This window comes from Ambystoma mexicanum, chromosome 1p (assembly GCF_040938575.1).
Source record: "Ambystoma mexicanum isolate Mex_15411 chromosome 1p, UKY_AmexF1_1, whole genome shotgun sequence".
NCBI classification, from domain to species: Eukaryota; Metazoa; Chordata; class Amphibia; order Caudata; family Ambystomatidae; genus Ambystoma; species Ambystoma mexicanum.
Window position 1 is genome coordinate 1159645881 of NC_090921.1, and position 22859 is coordinate 1159668739.

At 42.8% G+C, this 22859-nt stretch overlaps 1 protein-coding gene across 5 annotated transcripts in view; it reads right to left on the minus strand.

Moving 5' to 3' along the window:
* The window catches only part of LOC138450493 (uncharacterized), a 604516-nt gene that overhangs the window by 446799 nt on the left and 134858 nt on the right, over nucleotides 1-22859 (minus strand). For 4 of the 5 annotated variants that reach the window (XR_011260185.1, XR_011260184.1, XM_069604843.1 and 1 more), the window contains exon 2: nucleotides 836-987. Coding sequence is in view for 2 of the 5 variants with exons in the window: in XM_069604843.1 (XP_069460944.1) it covers nucleotides 836-987 (152 nt within the window). In the remaining 3 variants the exon portion in view is untranslated. Of the gene's footprint in view, nucleotides 1-835; nucleotides 988-12751; nucleotides 16431-22859 lie in introns of those variants that run through there. The other variant, XM_069604842.1, reaches the window with a different exon arrangement.

Below are 22859 nucleotides of genomic sequence, written 5' to 3' on the forward strand. Positions count from 1 at the left end.
GGTACATTCTTATGGCAGAAGTGTTGTGCAAGTTGTCATTCCAGTTGAATGAGAAAGCAGATGCGTGCAGGAGTGTGTCCACGCCTTTGGCTAATTCCAAAGGCGCGGAGTGTGAGAGGAAAAAGGCATTGGTTATTATCAAGTGAAAGCCTAAAATTGATACATTCACCATAATTCTAAAACATCTGGATTGATAAATTATGGTGGGTGCAATCTGCATGCACCCAGCTATCATTAAGTGGTGACATTCAAGGCTCCACCTAGCCGTAAAGGCAGCGTTCTGCCAACACCTGCATTCCACGAACTGGTACTCATTCTGTAATCGCCTAGAATCCAGAACCTGGACACCCTCATGGACTCGACTAAGTGCACTGTGGTCAACTGCACAACCCTTCTAGGTCCCATACTGTGGCTATCACAAGAGATCCGATGCCACAGGGCTACAATCCGTGCAAAACGATGGCTTCCCTCACAAAGTCCTCCAAGAGAAACTTCCAGGTTGCCCTCCTGAAGTAATCCAAGTGCAGCACATTGGCCAACTGCACGCGTCTGCGGAAAAATGCACTCAGAAGTAATGATTATAATTGTTCTTTAATAACACACGTAATACCAGAAACCAGTTTCTAACCACAGACCGGTATTCAAACCTGTGTTGCTATGTGCTGTCTTTCTTCCAAGACAAACGCGTTGCCCCTGAGCTATCCTCCCAGCTTATGATAGCATCCAGGAATGAAACAAAGGTGGACAGCGTAAGTGTCTAAGAGATAAACTGTCATTCTGGCAGGTAAATAGATTAATACAAATGTTAGAATACTTACAATGTTAGAATACTTACGGGTTCGGTCCTATGAACAGGCAAGGCAACAGGATAATTAGAAATAGCCCAATATAACATCCAAAACAGACACCGCACTGAGCTAAACAACAGCTTGAATCGTGGTAACTCTTTGCTTTGCTGGTATCGCCTTTTCTACGGGCTAGTAGAAACTACAAAAAAAAAAGAACATGAAAGAAGTAAGAAATGTGCTTTGTGTTTGTTTTGAAAGCACACATTACAGTCGGGGTCCGAGAATCCAACTTTTTACAGACTAGCCAGCCCGGCTGAGCACTGCTCTCCCTGCCAGCAGCTACTCCCTGCCAGCAGCCACAGGGCTCGCATCGCCCGGGTGAGCACTGCCCTCCCTGCCAGCAGCCACAGGGCTCGCATCGCCCGGGTGAGCACTGCCCTCCCTGCCAGCAGCCACAGGGCTCGCATCGCCCGGGTGAGCACAGCCCTCACTGCCAGCAGCCACAGGGCTCGCATCGCCCGGGTGAGCACTGCCCTCCCTGCCAGCAGCCACAGGGCTCGCATCACACAGGTATTCCTTCAGTTTCTATGTTTTTATTTCAAGAAACAATCATTAAAGGCACCAGCAGCCAAAAGATGACAGTCACATCAAATAAAACGTTTAGATCATTTCCGAACTCGTATAGCAATTAATAAAGTCTTCTCATGGATTAGCTGACAAAATAAAAGCAAGTTCATAAAACTTCAGTCGAAAAACATATCAATTGGTGCATGCAGAGGAACAGGTTGGCGTACGTTCTCAAGCCACCCTTTTTGTCTCATTATGGCCATGGTGGTAATCGTCAGCATACCACTTGCTTTTTAAAATACAATTTATTATCCTGGGTGCAGATAGCTTGGAATATTCACTGCATCGGGTGCATAAAAACTACTGCCTGGGGCAGATATCGTCTATTTACCCATTGCCGAGTTGTTTCCGTAACCCATGCCCACTGGACTTCATTGGGGAATGGACCATTGACACCATTACTGTCATTTATCTTGGAGGTAACACTTTTAAGCACATGCAGGAGGTTTTCTTTCTTATGGGTTTACAAACCCATACAAAACCATAATCTGGCAGCTAGGTAAAAAAAAGGCGGTAACACTATTACTACCAAACTTGTTATTCCCCATTAAGAAGATGCACCTGATTTCATTGGGAAATGGCGGTATTACCACATGTATATAAAAATAGAAGTCAGGACTGACTGACTCATCAACGCCCTTTTCAAACCGTTTAAACTAATAACGTGAAATTTGGAAGGTGCGTTGTTTTCATGATTTAGACACCCACTAAGGAAGGATTTTTGGAAATTCCGTAACTAAGTTGACGAAGGGGGAGGTGGATTTTTTTTTATTGGAACACCTATATCTCAAAAAGCAAAGATGTTACAGATGTGAAAATTGGTATTAAGTAGAGAAATTCGTGTTTTACCATTTTCCGAAAATACAGTTCAGGGAGGTTGAAAAAGGGGGTGAATTTCTTTTGGAAGAAAACATATATGTTACATAAGTAAACATTCCCATTAGAAATATTGATTATAAAGTAAGTTCCCAAACTGCTTCTTAAAATTGGTAACAGAGAGTATCCCGTATTTAAGAGAAAAATTCAATCTCTTCCATCCTAGGCACAGTCGTCAATTCCCCAGCACACCTCACATCTAAACTGTACCATGACATAAAAAATCTAATGGAGAAATCTACAGAATGGTTATATTGCTATCTGTATATATGATGTAGCCAATTTCTATACTGCTTTTTGCTTGTATATAACTCATCTACGTATATCATTCTGTCTGTATCCTTCTCATTGTCTAACCTTATGAAACACGCCCAGATACCTGAGGGTTAGGTGCGCGATATAAATAAACAAATCAAATCAAATCAAGGTGAATTAAGGTGATGTGTGGGTGTGATGGAGGGGAGCTAGTGAGAGAGAGAGAGTGCTGCTTCAAATGATGTGTATGGGGGTGTGTGGGTTTACTAAGTCTGAGTGACTCTTTGTATATGATGGCAATGCCACCACCTTGTTTGTGTGAACGGTCTCTGTGGTGAGGGAAGTATGCCACAGATAATTGTTGTGTGGTGGGGTTTCAGACATGAGTAATAAAGAGTATATCTGGTGGGTGTTTGCCAGATAAGTCATTTATTTTATGTGTGTGAACAGGTGCAGAGTAGCAGTTGAGAATAATGCAGGTGTATGAAATTAGTTGTTTTAGTGAAGTGGTGTGTTGGAATTTAATGTAAATGTTTTTGTTTGATGTTTATGACTGTTGTTATCTGGTAAGCAGTGGCAAACGGGGGCTAACAGCTGGAAAGAATGGAAAAGGGCAAAAGATAATAGGGATGACATGCTGGAAAAAAATGGTCGATGAAAGATGTTTACGTGGTGTATGTTTCATAAGGAACTGCAGGGTATGGGGGTGTATTCAAAACTGGATATCTCCAAATTGGCAAGGAGGCTGTATATGTATTTTCAACCTTTGGGACGTTTAATGGAAACACGGATCAGATCAGGTGAGAGAGTGGTTTGCTCCTATGATAATATACCTAAAAGCACATTCGTGCATTTTCTTATGTTATGCCCTCTTTACCAAAAATGTCAGTAGATGGACACGTATGCCCTTTTTTGGTATGAATGTAGTACAACTTGTGTCTCTGCAATCAGATTACATGCAATTACATACAGTGGTGAAGTTGTAAGGGCAGCAGCTCTCTATTGCCTGCATGGAGACTGAAATGCAAATGCTGGTTAATATAAGATACAATGAAGTGAATGTAAACCTTTCGCCATCTAGACCCTACCAGCAAGTGATATCTGAAGTGCACTTAGTCAGGAAAGTTTGTTTCAAAGCTTTGCACATTATTGATTTGAAGGAAGATTTTACTCACCTTCACTGCTTCTACTTTCACATTAGAAGATAGCAAAAAATCAATATCAAATGCTTGCTTAGGCTAATCATTTTGCTTTCCAAGATAATCTGCTTTTCCATTAATAATTGGCTTTCTAAGCACTCAACATGTTCTCTGTTCACTAACTCTACTGTGCACTGTCAGGTTCCTACATACTGGCATCATTATAACTTGAGTGTATCGCCCTGCGTATCCGTGGGGTGATCTGGAGATTGTTTTATGTTGTTATCACCCGGTTTTCATTATGATTAACGCTGTAAGGATGAAGCAGTTTTAGTGAATTTTTGGTGGTAACTAATACTCTCCCGAAATGTATATTTTACACAAATTATAACCAGCATGTGTTCATGTTCTGGCTTACCAGCATCATTACACTTTGCATCTGATCCATTGCTTCTCCCTTTTTCGAATTATGGATATTTTATCATATAGCTCATATCTGGTTCTTCTTTGGAGACAGATTTGCTCCTTATGTTCTTCCCTCCATCCTTTTAAAGATTTACAGAATTGGAATTGCTTTTCTACTCTTTTGCCTGTTCTACCTGCTTCTCTTTGCATCTTCCACTATCTTTATATAAACAACACATGTATATTTATGTTCACTGAAAAAACCTTAGTTAAGGTGCAGTTGTGCAGATTTAACGCAAAAAAAACCTTGAAATTCAGCGCTTATATTAGCAATGAACTATAAATAACCCCGGTTATCCACAATCGCTTGCAAATAACTCTGTTTATCCCTGTGACACACTTTCATTCCCGATCCCGTTTTCTACTATAACCCTGAATATGGGAAAATAACTGCAAACGTACAAGAACGTTCAAGCTCTGAATTTGGTGGCCAGCCACTCGTCACAACTCCCCAATTTCACATGGTGTCCTCTTTCCCCCTCCCCACCTCTAATCTGATGCTATGTCATCCTTTTCCTCCTCCAAATGGCATTTTTTCAACTTTTTGTTTTTGGTTAACTAGCTCTTGCGTCGAACAAAGAAAATGGCAGCTCATTCATTTCTGAAAAGCCTCTCTGCTGCAAAGCACCATGGAAGATATAGCTATAATTTTAGGAGAAGGGGGTACCTGTAAAGCAGCAGGATAGCATTACAATGCAACGCTGATGTGTGGGTCTTCTAACAGCAATTTATATCCTATTTCTTCCTCTACAGTTTCTCTCTTACCTTCCTGTGTTCCTTTTCCTTGTTTTCTTCTTCTTTGCTTCTTACCCCTCTGATGTTGACTGTCTCCCTTTCAACAACTTGTCAATCAATGTCTGCTTTCCTCAAGCCCATTTGCCTTTTTGCTTTCTTGTGATTGTCAGCCCCTACAGGCAACTGTTTTCAGGTGTTTAAATTACAAATCAATAAACATAAACATAGTCATGTGTACGATGTTGGGCTAGCTTGAAGAAAATGAATGGCACATAACATTGACAGTGAAACCCCAGTTTGCAACACAGCTGGTAAAATAGTTCAGTGGGTTGAGCGCTCGCTGCTGTGATCTATGTGTGATATGCATGTCGCAGGTCCTAATGGTGGCAAGGTCAACTCAGCCTTTCGTCCTTCCGAGGTCAATAAATGACTACCAACCTTGGTTGGGATGATGTATGTAAATATGTTCTATGTAGAGCGCTTAGGCGTGAGCGCTACATAAATAACAAATCATTATCACAGCTACATGGATAAAAATAGCAGGAAATGCACTGTGTATCATGGGACCCATCCCATCACATGGGATTAACAATCAGTTGGGCACTAACTCCCCCTCATAGATGCTGACAGAAGGTGCTGGCTGACTCTAGACGAGTATAAGAACATGCAAACCTAGTGCCTTTTCTTTCTCTATAAAGTTATTTAGAACCCTTCCATACGGCAAATCCTTGGAACGCAGGCTTTATCTGCTGGTGAAAGCATAGGTTCTAACCTTCTTAACAGACTACCCACAGCAGCAAGGTGGACGGGTACATTGTAAACTGTGGACCCCTGTGTAGGCTTCTTTCTGGGAAGGCCCTTTTCATCAGCTAATACGCTCTTGTAATCTATTTTCTTTTTAAACAACTATGGCTTTATAGTTATAAGTTCCTTCCCTTGCCAACATGGCGATACACTGTTCACATTATATTGCAGTCTGCCTGTCCACCTCTCTCACTTACTAAACATTTAACGGCGTCCCTAAATCCACAGCTTACCACCTCCTTCAATACCCCCATCTACTTGTCATGCTCTGCTATGTCCATCTTGAGGGTACACACCTCCCTCCTAAATCCTCCTTTTGTGATGCTCCTATACTGCTGCCATAATTACAGCTGCCCATGACGATCATTACAAGCATCGTATGACACATATGTCTAAAGTTCTCTACAAATAACTCAGTGGTGGTAATACTTACTAATGATCATTGGTGAAGGGCAGTTTCAGCCACTAAAGGTGCTGCCAGCCCTCATCAACAACCCAAGAAAATGTAACTCAGGTCATTACTAGCTGGCACAGTCAAACACACTTAAGCAATAAGCCCCGAGCTTGGAGGGCATTACTGCTTCAAGTAATGCCCCGGCGCCTATAGTTACAGGCCTGAGCGTGAAGTGGTAATGCCCTCCCCAGCGAGGGGCTTGTTGCTATTAGTGCCCCAGCCCATTGAACCGGGCTACTAAAAGAATTTTTGGGGAAGTTGTGAAACGCTATTAGCGTTTTGCAACTGAAAAGAAAAAAAAGATGGCCACCATGGAATGGGGAGTAGGGACTACGTAGTCCCTTCTCCCTTTCCTTGGTGGTGTGTCGCACATCGGGAGCAGACGAGCCGGGAACACTACTGTTCCTGGTGCAGGACACTAAAGGAGAAGGTAAGTGGGGCAGGAGGGGTGAAATCTGTGGCAAATGGGGCTGGGGACGCGGGGGGGGGCACTTTCCTTGTTCCCCGGCGGGGAGATGGCGGCGTCCAGCCCTGAGGAAGCTCAGAGTGGGGGGATTACTGTATGGTAATGCACCCGCTCCGAGCCTCCCCATTGGCTCACAGGACAAAGCCACGCCCCAATGGGTACTAATAGTCATTAAAGGCTAAGTACAATCTCACTGAAAATGTAGCTAAGGCTTCCGATTCTCTTTGAACGTGACACATATCCCAGAAGCTTTTCCTCCAATAAGCCTTATAGATGTGGAAGGTGTCTTTATGGCTGGAGAATGACTTGCTACCAAACTGTAAATTAGGGAATGGTCGCCAGCCCAAGTGATAATTACCCCCTCGTCCCCCTGCCAGTGGTCTATAAGGCTATTAGCACAAGGAGCTGTGCACATAGAAAGGAAAGTGTTTTTATTGTGAATAAAAAAAATCAGCAATCACAAGTAACTTAAAGTGTTATGAACATGGAACTAATAATAATAAACTTGACACATTTTATTTTTAATTGTTGATTGTTTGGGGAATTTAATTGAACGAGCCCCTTTCTACATTTACACTGCTGAAGTCATTTGTTTTTTCTGTGCTGCCTTGTCAGGCTTTTGTTAAATACAGAATGTTGGGCACAAGATCTGCACATTTGTTGAGAACGTTTCCAGACCTTTGCCTACTTTCTGGGACCTAATATCTGATCGGAGAAGACCAGTCTTTCCCACACACGTTTCTCCAATTGCCAAAGTTATATTCTTACCACCTGCATCAAAGAAGTAAAATGAAGAGAATTGGGTAAACCATTCCACTTCGGTAATGGGTGTATGGGAGGAGTTACCGGCATGTTCGTCTCTCCTCATAATCAACTACCAGAAGGCATGGAAGTTGCCAGAAAATACCGCCTCCCTGAGGATTGCCCGTTTCATAGCTTCAGCTCCTTCTTTTTCCTCTGTAATATGTTATTCTACTCTAGACGTGCATCCCTTACCTGTTGCGGAGTAACTTCGCCAAATGCTTTCAAAACATGCAAAAGTCCTACTTTAGTCAGGGGGCAGTCTGTGTCAAGCTAAAGGTTTCAAGTTGGGTTCAAGGGTTTTGCCTGGATCTTGGCATAGGTTACAAAAGGATGTGCTAGCTCTGCTAACTTAGCATAAAAGAACATTTGTGATAGACCACGTGTACTAGGGTCTGAATAAGTTTCAAATATTGAAACAAGTGACTGATAAATTAAAGGAACATTAGCACATGGAGGTTATTATTGGCCTCCTCTTAGCCAATCTGAATGTTCAGATTGCCATCAATAACTACTAATATTGGCTACATTTCAAGCATTTTGAATTCACAAGCAGCCAGAGAAATAGCAGAAAGTGTTTCTCTGCATTCGAGAAACAGCAATGGAATTTCCCAGCAAGATTTCTTTGAGCAAGGCAACACAATTTAATACAACAAAGTGAAAGATACAACATAGACTTATGCTTTCCCTTTCATACAGTGAAACCTTCATATTAGACCTAATGCACGCTTATTGGAAAGCAGCTACAGTTCAACACAGTTTGCAATAAAAATGTTCACCCTATAAAGACAACTTTGTTACTTCAACGTTGCATAATAATGATCCCTCCCTTGGTCTATAAGGCTATAATAGTTTCTGATTCGAGGATACTCAGCTGAATTCTATGACAGAGGATTACATTCGGCAATGGGACTGCCCGCTCAATGGCAGTTAACTCAGTATGTGTATAATATATTGCTAATTCCCAAACTTTTGTTCTCAGGGTACTAGTTTCAAGATATGAAATGGCACAAAATGTAAGAGGAAACCGGTTACCCCTCCCTTTCGCACTAACACAATTTAGAGTTGCACATAGTCCTAGCTAGATAGATAAGTCATCAACATTGACATCAGAGCGTTTCACAACCATTTACAGCGTGTACAGTATAGATTAATTGAAAGCCCATTTGTAGGGTCTGATTTGCTTGTTATATTTTTTAACATCCTCTGCCTTATTTACTGGTTGTGTTACGTGTGGATTTGACTATTATGAAATGTGTTAAACTGTCTCTGAGGAGTTGGTGGTTTTCAGCTAGATAAAAACACATCACCTTGTACTAACCGCTGGGCACAAATACTTTTTAGTGTTGATGTTTCAATATTTGTCTAAATATGTCATCCATATTTATATAGGAATAATGTGTCACACTTTGCTTAAGACAATTATAAAGAAGAATAAATATATTTTTGATAATTAAAAATGCTCTGATGCCATTACTGATAACTTGTTAAGCATCTAGCTAGGACTCTAAATTGTGTTAGTGTGAAAGAGAAGGGTAACTGCCTCATATATATATATATATATATATATATATATTCAGTAAAAAAACTTTGTTAAAGGGATGTTATGGTTCCAAGTAAAACCGAAAAACCCCTGAAATTCGCCAGTTATGGTAAGCTAAGCAACCATAACTCGTGCCACCACCGTGCACTGCTAAGACTAACCCCCAGGACATCAAAGATGACATCACACATGTCATTAATGACATCACTGATGACATAGTATCCACAAAATAGGAACCTGGTTGGGGGATCTTCTGAAACTCAAATCTTCCCTATCGTTGTATCACAATTTGATTTGAGTCAATTTAATTCAAATATTGCTTTTTCTTATGAGGTTTGTTTGCTCCAAACTGTTGGATTCCTGTTATTACTTTGTCCTTCAAGGTTTTTTCACATGGTCTGTTGTTTCCCAAATAAAACATTACATGTTTATTTTGTTTCTTTGGAATGCAACCTTTATTAAAAAAATTAGAGGTGTTGATCTAATATCTTCTCGGCTGTAGAAGAAATTATATAAGTCGAGAGATGGAACTCTTGAAACTGTATCATAAGTCATAGTTGTTAAAAAAACATTCTTTAGAGTGTATGGCCCAAGGTTAGTCGAAAAACAACTCCTATCCCTTGTGATCCGGAGGTGTATTTCTTGATGTGAACTCCGAACCTCAAGTTTTTATAAAATTTAATTTACACGATCCCTTTTCGTGTCGGGATCAGGGGTGTGACTGGATTTGGGGATATGTCTGGTCCATAATTATTCCAATCAGGTCACATAGAAGCCGACCGGTTTCAGTGGTATTAAGGTTGTTAGAACCACTTTCTTCAGGGCTAGGGACCAACACCCCTTAGTGTGTGGTCAGATTTCTTCTGCTGGTGATTGTGAATCTCTAAGTTAGAATAGGAGATTGCCCCTTAACAAGCGAAGCAACTCCCCAATGTAAGGGTCCTTGGATGCGGGAAGATAAATTGTTTACTGATTCCCGAATCCGAGATGATCGTATATTCCTTATTCACCTCGCGGATGATTAAAGGTACCCCTCAAGGTTCCGATATCGATACCGGACTCTGTTTGGAACCTTGAGGAGGGAATCTGTAAACAATTTATCTGCCCGCATCCAAGGACCCTTACATTGGAGAGTTGCTTCGCTTGTTAAGGGGCAATCTCCTTTTCTGAACTTAGAGATTCACCATCACCAGCAGAAGAAATCTGACCACACACTAAGGGGTGTTGGTCCCTAGCCCTGAAGAAAGTGGTTCTAACAACCTTAATACCACTCAAACCGGTCGGCTTCTATGTGACCTGATTGGAATAATTATGGATCAGAGATATCCCCAAATCAAGTCACACCCCTGATCCCAACACGAAAAGGGATTGTGTAAATTAAATTTTATAAAAAATTGAGGTTCGGAGTTCACATCAAGTAATACACCTCCGGATCCCAAGGGATAGGAGTTGTTTTTCGACTAACCTTGGTCCATACACTCTAAAGAATGTTTTTTAACAACTATGACTTATGATACAGTTTCATGAGTTCCATCTCTCGACTTATATAATTTCTTCTACAGCCGAGAAGATATTAGATCAACACCTCTAATTTTTTTAATAAAGGTTGCATTCCAAAGAAACAAAATAAACATGTAATGTTTTATTTGGGAAACAACAGACCATGTGAAAAAACCTTGAAGGACAAAGTAATAACAGGAATCCAACAGTTTGGAGCAAACAAACCTCATAAGAAAAAGCAATATTTGAATTAAATTGACTCAAATCAAATTGAAACCACTGATGACATCACATGTCTAGCTCCCTCTTTTTTTGTTCACTGACATATCTAAGCCAGGTGGATTTCTTCACTGTCTGTCAGGAATTAAAAAAGTAAAAAGTACTATATTTGTAGACCTTACCCTTCTCATATGTTCTTACGATACTTTCCTTAGGGTACAGTTACATCATATGATACATATACATAGGAGAAGAAAGAATCCTGAAACACAAGAATCTTTTCTATGCATGAAGTTAATTAGTTCGGTTATGAACACTTCCTGGTAATACTGCAGTTTTTTTTGCTCACATTACGTTCCCTGTATATGCTTCTATTTGCATGCATTGTGGTCTCTTTATGTTTTGTGTGTAATAGTACAATTATGCAGTAAGGGAAGCATTCGTAGGTACTTATGTTTCACAGTATGCAAAATTCTGTAATGGAAGCATTTATCATTTTACTATCCAACATGGGAAGATTTCGAATATTGCACCTCTATGGCGCATGCTGCAGACAATGCCTACGTTTCTTCATGAGTTTGTTCATGTACTGAAAGAACTCAGTAATGCAATGGAATTTATAGCAATGCATAGCTTCTTGAACTATTTGGCATATGATAGTTCTTCAATGATTTCTGATACTTTTCTGCCAATATAATGACAATCCCTTGTGGAGGCTGTGCATGAAAACTAAATGCACATGTGATGTCATCAGTGATGTCATCAATGACATTTGTGATGTCATCTTTGATGTCCTGGGTGGGTTTTAGCAGTGCACGGTGGTGGCGCGAGTTATGGTTGCTTAGCTTACCATAACTGGTGAATTTCAGGGGTTTTTCGGTTTTACTTGGAACCATAACGTCCCTTTAACAAAGTGTTTTTACTGAATTTCATAGGTTTTTAGTAGCGCAACTTAACCATAACGTCCCTTTAACAAAGTTTTTTACTGAATTTCATAGGTTTTTAATAGCGCAACTTAACCATAACCTCCCTTTATCAAATTTTATTTTACTGAATATACATATTCATAGTGTGAATTTGATAGATGTTTACTAGGAATCCCTTACTTTATATACATGTAACATAGAACATACTGAACCGTCTGCTAATGATTTTGATGTCCGCGGACTGTGCATATGTCCATGAACAGATGCGGACAACATCAACACTCCCCAAACACTCAGGGGGTATCTTAAATTGTTCTATCATGCCATATAAACACTTCACAAGTTCAAAAAGCAGCACATAAACACATTATATGTAATAATAAATTTCTAAACTTTTTGAATTAGGTACACTAAAATTAATATATTTTTGTTTTTTACACAGAAATGTCCAGTACTTTGGAATGGCTTGAGGAAAATTTCCCACGTGAGGAAATGTCTGAAGACAGTAATACTAATGGTAGACACTTCTCTTTATAAGCAAATTAAAAATCATTACTTTATGTGCCTTTAACATATATATATATTTTTTAACAGACCATACAAACATTGAAAATAATACACCAAAAGACACATTGGAAAATACTCTGCAGCGCATGGAACAAAAAATGGACATGCTCATGGAAAATTTCAATCTTTTGAAACATTTTGTGGAGGACCACATAACAGAAAAAAATAAATACCATTGTCCAACATGTACCTGTTCCCCCTCTCCATGTCCCAGTCAACTATCCCCAAACCCTCAACACCAAGAAAAACGTTTTGATGAGACTTCCATCCCTTCACCCCCTCCCATCCGTCCTCTCCAAACCCCTAATTCCCCTGTATTTATATCCATTTCTGCTTCCCCCTCTCTTTCATAAATTGTGTATCTGTATATAATAAAAAAAATATTATGTGTCTTTTAATTCTATCCTTTGTATCTTATTTTAAAAAAAAATCAGTTGGGGTGCCCGCGGACTGTAAAGAAAGGGGCGCCTAGGGGTCCCTCATGCTATGGAAACAAGGCAATAACCATACACGAAAAGATGCGCCAGACACGAGGTTCAAATTCCCAATGCTAGGGTTTATTGCAAGCAAAAGATAGTATCAATTGGCCAATTCTGATCTCACGCCCCGCGACGTGAGTTTCCTAGACCTCGAGGGACGCAAGAGAGCGAATTACGTACATCAGTTACATATATACAAAATGCATATAATACAATCAGCAAAGTCATGTTCAACACCCCTCTTTATTAAGTTCCTTTGAACTCGGGATGACGATGGACATATCCGACGAGTATGATGATTATAACATTTTCGATGTCTATTCTAGTAACAATGTGCAATTAGAAAGTGCGGGGACATCTTTTAGTTGTTGAACAGAACACAGTGGTTCTGTTCTCGGAAGCAAGCTGCACACGGGGGAAGAGCCACATTCCAAGCTTTACTATCTATGAGGTACTATTCGTGTCCTGGGAGCTGACACGTTCTAAAGGGTTTTGTGAAGGGGGGCCGTAAGAAAAGCATAATTCAAGCCTTTAGCTGTATTATTCTAATATATTCTACCATCATACAAGACTGGCTGGCAGCTGTGAAGTGATTAAATGCCCTGCAGCTCCCTCCCAAGGCTACAGAGAGGGAGCGTGGGCATTCCTCTCTGGGCTACTCATGAGGAGTTTCAACAAACTCTTCAGTCCCGCTACTTTGTCCTTTCATATTCAGACAACAATGTTAACAGTTGAGCAGAGTAAGCAGAATCTGCAAGAATTTCAAGCTGCAAAGCAGGTTTTAGACAGAAAGCAATGAGCAATGGTTAACAAGCAAAATGGCGATTCTTGCTACATTTAAAATGGCTGCTCGTTGGTCAAGCATAGCAGTTTATATTTCTATAATTCGGTGCATAAGACGGTTGTCCCACGGCCATCAAGTTACGTCTATCATTCAAATGAGGGGTATTCATTTTTCCAGATTAACAAACCCTCCTTTTGGCCGTGTGCCAAACGTCTTATTTAACCATTGTATCCTCCTCTAATGAGGATAAGTATGGGGTATCTACATCTGAATCATCTTCATCATTAATGTCTATCGCCATGAATTGTTTTACTATTTTTGTTTCCTCAGTGTCTCTGTTATTCCGGCCATGCGTTTGTTTTCCTCTCAACACCATGTGCATACATCCCTTAGTACATCCATCAGTTATTTCAGTGCACACTATTGGTAAGCATTGTATGCAACAGCAGCATGTTATGAATATCCCGAGTACCATCATTAGTATCGAAATTAACTTCCATCCCCAAGACCGCAATAATCCCCAAAACCAGGATCCTATCCCCCACCCCCCTTCTTCAGTAGAGAGTGTGGAACTTATGACATGTAATTTCCGGATCGCTTTAAATATCGTAGGGGAGTAGTCATCTATATACACACAGCATGCAGTTTTTACGAGCTTGCAAACTTCCCCACGATCAACTAATATTATATCGAGAGCCATCCTGTTTTGAAGTGCCATTAGTCTTATTCCTTTTTCTTCTAACGTCATATTCAATAAAATATCCGTTGTGGAATCTATTGTTTTTTGTAATATTCCAGACAGTTTTCTTATATTGTAAGAATTTCCTATTTGGGACAAGAACGGTATAAATGATTTGGGTATATCCATTGCTATCATTCCATCCTCGGTACTCCTTTGAGTTCTACCTTTTGTTCGTTTGGCTACTTCTGCTGTCTCCAAGAGGAACACTCCTGGAAACAGTAGACCTAGGTAGCATGTACCTCCCCAGTTTCTAGGTAACCATGGATATGCTTTTTCTCCACATATAAAGTAAACAGGGTCTCCTACGTACACGGGTTCTATTTCATGTTTTAAAACCACTGTGTTCAGGCAGTTGCTAAACGTTCCTACTTTATAGGAACCCTTTTTCTGTAGACATAGGGGAGCAGTTTTGGGGCTGTGATCCACTGTATAAGCAGGGGGCACAGCATCTTTGTTCCATTCATCCCTCATCCGAAATGTCATTACTGATGTTCTTTCTGCTGGCGGGGTTGGTCTATTCTGCCTATGTAATCTATCTATTCTTGTTATTTTTCGTGTATTCTTTCTCATGGGTTCTAGTGCAAACACGCGAGCTTTTTGGAATATGGAACAACCCACAGGTCTCATGATCACTTCTTCAAATTCATTCATATTGGTCTCATCTAGCTGACCCGTATTACTCTTGTTCCATTTCCCAAAGAACATTGCACTTAATGTTACTTGACATGAATAAATCAATGGCAAATATTGTACATACCAGCCTATCCCTTTCCCACCGTGCTGTGGTAAATGGGCGCAAACCCAGCAATCTTTTTTCTTTAAAACTGCATGGGTCATGTTCATGATGAGCAACAATGTATTGTTGCTGTATCCTTCTCTATGTCTCTCTTCCATTGGGGGCAAAGTACCAGTGATTACATGAACCGGGTTTTCAGTAGCTGCTTTTGGCAAAAGTGTTTCTAATCGGTGTACGTACTCCAGGAACCATAGTGTAATAGCTGTTATTGTTGGTACTATCATACTTAAAAAAACATAGGACCAATGTCCAAATCAGTACCTTATTCCTTTTACCATGCTTTTTCCCTATATTTACAGTCTATAAATCTATTATCTTTTCAGCAGGGGTGCAGGAGGAAGCTGAAACCGGTCTTGACTTGTTCTTCATCGTCCTTCTTCTTGCTGGCAAAGTTCATCGCGAATGTCTCTCGTTCTTGATGCCAGAAAAGTTCAATGAGTAATGTCACAGTTCAATTCTGCCAGCCTTTTCACAGCCTGGATCATCTATCCACTCCGAGCAAGATTAGTTGTTCTTTCTCCCACTGCTCAGACGATTTCCGGATAGTTCTTTATTGATAGAGTACTATGTGCATCCAGCTTGTCCCGCTCTGGCTTAGGACACATGTACTCTATCAGCCTTAGTACTTATGTGCGTCCAGCTTGTCCTGCTCTGGCTCCTGACACATGTACTTTTATAAGCGCACCGAGAAGCCGTGAGTCTTGAATTGTCCGACTTGCACAATTCTCACACTTCTCTCTTCTACGCCCCTGGTTCCTACTCCGTCTGTGAGTGGAACCAAAGGCAAAAAGAACAGCACCAAAGATCTGTGGATCACTTTGCCTGTCGAGGCCGCAAATTATACCGATTCACTCCTGGTATTGTATGATCCGTGAATAGCGCTGTTGCATTTCCAGTATCAGGCTCAGTGTCAGCCTGTGGCACAATGATGGGCAGCGATGAGCGTCGTGGCAATGATGTAGTTTCTTTCTTTGGCTTTGGTGCATTCGTAGGAACTGGTGGGCGCCAAAGGGGTACACGCGTTGTTTCTGCTCGTGTTTGCAATGCAGGTTTTGTGTCGCTCGGCAGTGATGTTGTTTCCACTGAGCAACGTTGGGGCACTTTTTGCCCTTTCCCCTTACTGGCAGCCTCCTCAGGCTCTGTTTCGAGTTTCACTTCTCGCTTGGGCTGATGCTGTGGCACTGGACTGGCAACAGTTTCTTTAGTTTCCGAGACCGTTTCCTTTCTCTTGTCGTCGGAAGTTGTCAACAATGCTGGGAATCTTTTGGCATGTGTCGCGTGGATCCATGCTTTCCGTCCGTCTACTCGGATGGCCATCTGTGTTGCCAAAAGTACTTGATAGGGGCTGTGCCACCTGGGTGCTAATGCTGTCTTCCGTTCAAAGTTTTTAATTAACACCAAGCTTCCAGGCTCCAGCGAGTGCCCCGGTCCGGTATATCGCATTGGCAACGCCTCCTGCACCTGCTGATGAATCAAACGCAACTTCTGTATTAAAAGTCCACAATAAGTGCTTAACATAGGATGCTCGACCTCACATAATCTTTTGGGCTGCGGTGCGCACCATACATTTGCTGGTCTCCCCATTATAATCTCATAGGGGGAGAGCCCAGTCTTAGCCTGCACAGACGTGCGCATACATAACAGCGCTAGGGGTAATGCATCCACCCAACTCAACTTGCTCCCAGCGCAAATTTTTGCTATCTTTGACTTCAAGATTCCGTTATGTCTCTCTACAAGCCCGGCAGAACTGGGATGCCTGGAACTGTGGAATCGCTTCTCTATTTGCAAACCTGCACAGATCTGTAGCACTACTGCGCCCACAAAGTGGGGGCCGTTGTCTGACCACAGGACACGGGGCAACCCAAACCGGGAGAAATACTCCTTTAGCATTACTTTTGCTGTGGACATGGCAGTACAGTCTTTTAAAGGATATGCCTCCACCCACTTGCTGAATGCACAAATTACCACTAACACATATTTGTAGTTTGGCACCTTTCCATTTCTATGAAATCAAAATGGACCACCTCAAACGGCATAGAGGGTGGGCCGAAACTACCTGCTGGAGTCACGGTTCCCTTCCCTACATTGTGTTGCAGGCACGTAATACAATTCTGCACTAATCTTTCTGCATTCTTTTTTATGTGCTCATTCTTCCATACTGTGGATAAATGCTGTACCATCTTCTTCGCGCAAATGTGGGTAGGGCTATGCGCCATTGTAACCATTGTGGTTACGTAACAATTTGGCAACATCCAGTTCTTTGTCTCCTTGTCCACCCAACATCCTTCCAAATCTAACTCAGCAGAGCCCTCAGCCCACCCCTGAATCTCTTCGGTCGTGGCCTCAGCCTGCATTTCTGTCATGATCTCTGCTTCCAAAAGGTCAGGGTTTTCCCAACTCCCTTGGAAGCAGATCCATAACCCAGGTTCCGAGTGCCAACCAGTCCCAATTGGGACCTTTTGGACCCAGTCCTGGCGCCAGTGGCACCAGGCTCATAAATATGCCCAGTCCCAGCGCTGGAAGCGCCGGGCTCATAATGCTTGGGTGGACTTACCTGCAGCAGACCATGCTGCTTACTTGCCTGCCAGTTGAGCCTCTGATCCTCTTCTGTTTAGAACTACTTTTCCTGTTGGGTGGGGCTGGAGCCACTCCCTAGATTCAGAACACTGGAACTCTTCTGGAAGGCAGGAACTCTTTTCTTACCAGGAACTCTTTTCTTACCTAGGCGTGGCTGTGGAAGGAGACACCTAAGCACTACAGGAGGCTATTTAAACCACACCCGGTGGATGAATCTTGCTTTGCGTTATTCTGCACCCTCTGCAGCAGAACGCTCATCGTGTCTTCTGCATCCGGTCCTGGGCCTAAGGAAAAAGGCTTACCATCCTGAATCCAGTCTTCAGCAACACCTATAAAGACAAGAAAGAACAGGTTAGCATTCCGGCATCTGAAAGGCAAAGGCTTACCTAATCTTCGTGCGCTCCGGAGGTCTTCACACTGCATTCCGGCATCTGAAAGACAAAAGCTTACCAACTCTTCGCACGCTCCGGAGGCCGTCGGCGCTGCATCCCGCATCTGAAAGACAAAACAAGGTGCGTTTAAAGACATTGGGGAACTTTAATACTCACGTGCCAATACTCCTTTCCACATCTAACCCAGTGGGTATTCCGGCACCCTGCAGCCGCTCCGAACTTGTACCTGCAAAATAAAAAGACAGTTAGAGCGCATCGTGAAGCTGGCAACAAGCGCTTACTTACGTGCTTCCAGGCGCTTCTATTCCTCACACGGGCTCCATCTTCAACTCACTTCAGCCCGTCATCCGCCATCGCCGGAACCCTGCAAAACAAGAGACATCATTATTAAAGACTTTAAAGACATTTGAGTTACTCGAAACTTACCGTTCGTGCAGTAAACGACGGACAGCAGTTCTCTGAAGTCAAGAGGCCTGCGCTACCTATCCAGTGAAGAAACTGGTTACAGCACCCTGCCCCGAGGCAGATGGAGAGCTCGGCATTCACTTACCTAAGACATCTTACTCTACACGTCAGGCATACAGTGCACAGAGGTCCAGCCCAAAGAGCCAACCGGGTGCTGCACATCACCTTTGAAGATACGGTAGTCGCCCAGTCAAGACCGGCGCCTCTGCGAGAATCAGGTGAGCGTTACAGAACGCAAAGCCTACCGCAAAACTCTCGCCCAGGCGCTATGGAAACCTCGGATACTGACCACCTAGCCCAGTTACTTGGGGAACTAAGGGCAGAAGTGCATGCAGCTCGTCAGGAAACAAATGCTCTAAGAAGGGAACTAATTATTTCCAAGGAGAGAACAGATGATCTTGCTAGACAATTGCTACAGTCACAAGCCGGACAGACCCCGCTACCCGCATCAGGGGCAAATCTTCCTTCAACATCCTCTATGAATCCAGTGCAGATCAACCTACCTGGGAATGTACCTCTGGCTCCGCCCGAACGATTTTCTGGTGACCCAAAGAGGTTTGCGGTATTTATCAATCAGTGCCGGTTGCACTTCTTATGCCGGCCAGCAGCCTTTCCAACTGATCAAGCTAAAGTAGCTTTTGTACTTTCGTACCTTAGTGGCAATGCGGCAGACTGGTCGATCCCTCTAGTTAATCAAGATGATCCGGTTCTCCATGATTTTCAAGCCTTTCAGCTTAGTATGGAAAAACTGTTCGCAAGACATGCACAGGGGCAGGCCTTGGACAATGAGCTTCTTTCGTTGCGACAGGGTAATCAAGACCTTTTGGCTTATATTGCATCTTTCAATAGACTAATAGTGGAAACTCAATGGCCTGAGGACAAAAGGATTACGCTGTTTTATAGAGGTCTACGTGGAGAGCTCAAAGACGTTTTAGCCCAAGTAGTGAATCCCCCACAAGACTGTTCGGATTATATAGACTTGGTCGTTCAAATAGATCACAGACTGCAGAACAGGAAGGCCGATCGTTCCAAGTTTGAGGCTCGAGTATTTTCCAAACCGCCAACTCCTTCCAAAGGAGTAGACTCCGGGGAACCCATGCAAATAGGGGGTCTGAAAGGCCCTCTAACACAAAGGGAGCGGGAAAGGAGAAAACAGTTGCAATTATGCCTATATTGCGGAAACTCAGGGCACTTTCTTCGAGACTGTCCGGTGAAACCTGCCAAGAAGGCCGTAGGAGCTGCAGTTACCACAGTTACAAACTCTGAGCAGGGAAACGACCTCGCCCGACAAGTATAGAGGTCCTCTTGCCGAGCGTGAAAACCAGTTCCGTGACCTCGCATTTCGTGATACCTATGGTCCTCATTAGCCCTGATAATCCGGATCGATTACATGCAATTGAAGCTTACGTCGACAGCGGTGCCATCGGCAATTATGTGGATCATGAAATGGTTTTGAGGATGAATCTAACTCTTTGTCCCAAGGCTGTAAAGGACGTCATTACTACGGTGGATGGTACGGAGATAGCCTCCGGGCCAGTAACACATACCACTCAGGAGGTGACGCTAGTAAGTCAAGATGGACACCATGAGAAGATCGTGTTCGATGTGATCAAGGCCCCTCAGTTCCAGATTATTCTAGGAATACCTTGGTTAGAGAAACACAATCCTCTGATCGATTGGCGAGCAAGAACGGTCCAGTTTCCAGAATGTGTCTCTACTTGTCACCCTCTACCTGGTGTTGCACTGGCAGCAATTACTTCAGAGACTCCCCAGTTACCTCCCGAATACCTAGAATACCAAGATGTTTTCCGGAAGGAGCAGGCTAACTCTCTACCTCCTCATAGGTCTTATGACTGCCAGATAGACCTGATACCTGGATCTACTCCTCCTTGTAGTAGAATTTATGCCCTCACCGAGCCTGAGAACCTTCACCTTCGACAATACCTGGATCAATACCTGGCAAATGGGTTTATTCGTCCTTCCAAGTCCCCTGCTTCTTCAGCTTTGTTCTTCGTTCCAAAAAAGGAAGGAGACCTTAGAACTTGTATCGATTATCGCTCCCTGAACCAGATCACCGTTAAGAATAGATATCCGTTACCTTTGATCCCTGAACTCCTGGACCAAGTCAGAAAAGCATGCATATATACAAAGCTGGATCTTAGAGGAGCTTACCACTTGGTACGAGTAAAAGAGGGCGATGAATGGAAGACGGCCTTCCGCACCAAGTATGAGCTATTTGAATATCAGGTCATGCCCTTCGGACTTTGCAATGCCCCGGCCGCCTTTCAATATTTTATGAACGATGTCCTCAGAGAACTCATAGATGTGTGTGTTGTTGTTTACATTGACGACATTCTCGTTTATTCTTCATCGGAATCTGAACATCGGAAACACGTGAAAATGGTCCTCGAAAGATTGCGTCAACACAAACTTTTCGCTAAGTTGAAAAAATGTGTTTTCAACGTGACTGAAGTTGAATTCTTGGGATTCATATTATCACCTGGCGGAGTGCGTATGGATTCAAAGAAGGTCGATGCAGTTCTCAAATGGCCATCACCATCCTCCGTAAAAGGTGTGCAAAGCATGTTAGGCTTCGCTAACTTTTACCGCAGGTTTATACCCGAGTTCTCTCGAATAGTCCAGCCCATCACTGCCTTGTTAAAGAAAAACAAACGTTTTGAATGGTCTACCAAGGCGGAACAAGCTTTCCAGGATTTGAAAACTAAATTTATCTCTGCACCAATCTTAAAACACCCTCGCCCCGAACTCCCCTACATCGTGGAAACTGATGCTTCAAGCCTTGCCATGGGGGCAGTTCTATCACAAAAGGACCCGGTAACCAATCAGTTGCATCCCGTGGCATTTTGGTCCCGCAAATTCTCGCCTCCTGAAATCAATTACACGATTACTGACAAGGAACTTCTGGCTATCAAGTCTGCCTTTAAGGCTTGGCGGCATTATCTGCTGGGGGCCCGACTCACCGTTACTGTGATTACGGATCACCGAAACCTGCAATATTTGAAAACCGCAAAAGCCCAATCCTCTAGACAACTCCGTTGGGCATTATTCTTTGCCGAGTTTGACTTCATAATTACCTATCGACCTGGTACAAAGAATGGTAAAGCCGATGCCCTTTCTCGGATGGGAGTGGAAGAACACTTGATCAACCCAAAACCTGTACCAATCATTCCCGAACAAAGAATTCTGGGTGTAATCACCACAGAATCCATAGAGGAAGTTAAGGATAAAGCCAGGCAACTTGTAACTCCAGCAGACATACAGAATTGGCATCTGCAGGGAAAGGACTTTGCAGTAAAGGACAACTTATTGTATTTCCAAGAACGATTATACCTACCCAGCACAGATTTACAGAAAAAAGTAATCTCTTGTTATCACGACTCTTTAATGGAAGGTCATCCCGGTATAGCCAAGACCTCAGAAAAGATCAAGCGCTACTTCTGGTGGCCGTCTTGGAAAAAAGATATCAGAGACTTTATAATGTCCTGTGGAGTATGCGCCCAAAACAAGAGTCAAAAGGAAAGACCAGCAGGCCTCTTACGCCCTATTGACATCCCACCTCGCCCTTGGCATACGCTTTCTATGGACTTCATCACCAATCTACCTCCATGCTCCGGATACAATACGATTCTAGTAATCGTGGACTTATTCTCCAAGATGGCGCATTTCATTCCGCTCAAAGGCTTGCCAACAGCAGCAACTCTGGCCCGAGAATTTCTCGAAAACATCGTCCGACTGCACGGTTTTCCTTCGGTTCTAATTTCGGATCGAGGTAGTCAATTTATTTCTCATTTTTGGCGAAGTTGCTGTCGGTCGGCTCAAATTGATGTGAGACTATCGACCAGTCACCACCCTCAGACCGATGGACAAACCGAGAGGACCAATCAAACTCTGGAACAGTATTTACGCTGCATGCTGCAACAAACTGAAAAAACTTGGAAAGATATCCTTTGGATAGCCGAATATGCCTACAATAACTCTGTCCATTCGGGAACTGGGAAAACCCCGTTTTTTCTTTTGTACGGCAGTCACCCTCGAACCTCGGAGTTGGATCCCCTCCAAGGTCTTGAAACACCAGCAGTAGACTACCTGCATTCTACAATCACCCAAGCCTTTAAGGAAGCTGTTTCTCACCTTCAAAGGGCTAAAGAACAATACAAGAAAGGAGCAGATCAACATCGGAAGGAAGCTCCTCACTATCAAGTAGGGGATCAAGTTTGGTTATCCACCAAATATTTATCTCTAAAAGGGCCACGCACATTCAACCCAAGATACCTTGGTCCCTATTCCATCACAACCATAGTAAATCCAGTAGCGGTCAAGTTGGACTTGCCCCCGCACATGAAGATACATCCGGTCTTCCATGTCTCTCTATTAAAACCCGTGCAACCTCAAACCCGACTAACCAAATCTCCAAAACCTATCCTAGTTGATGGAGAAC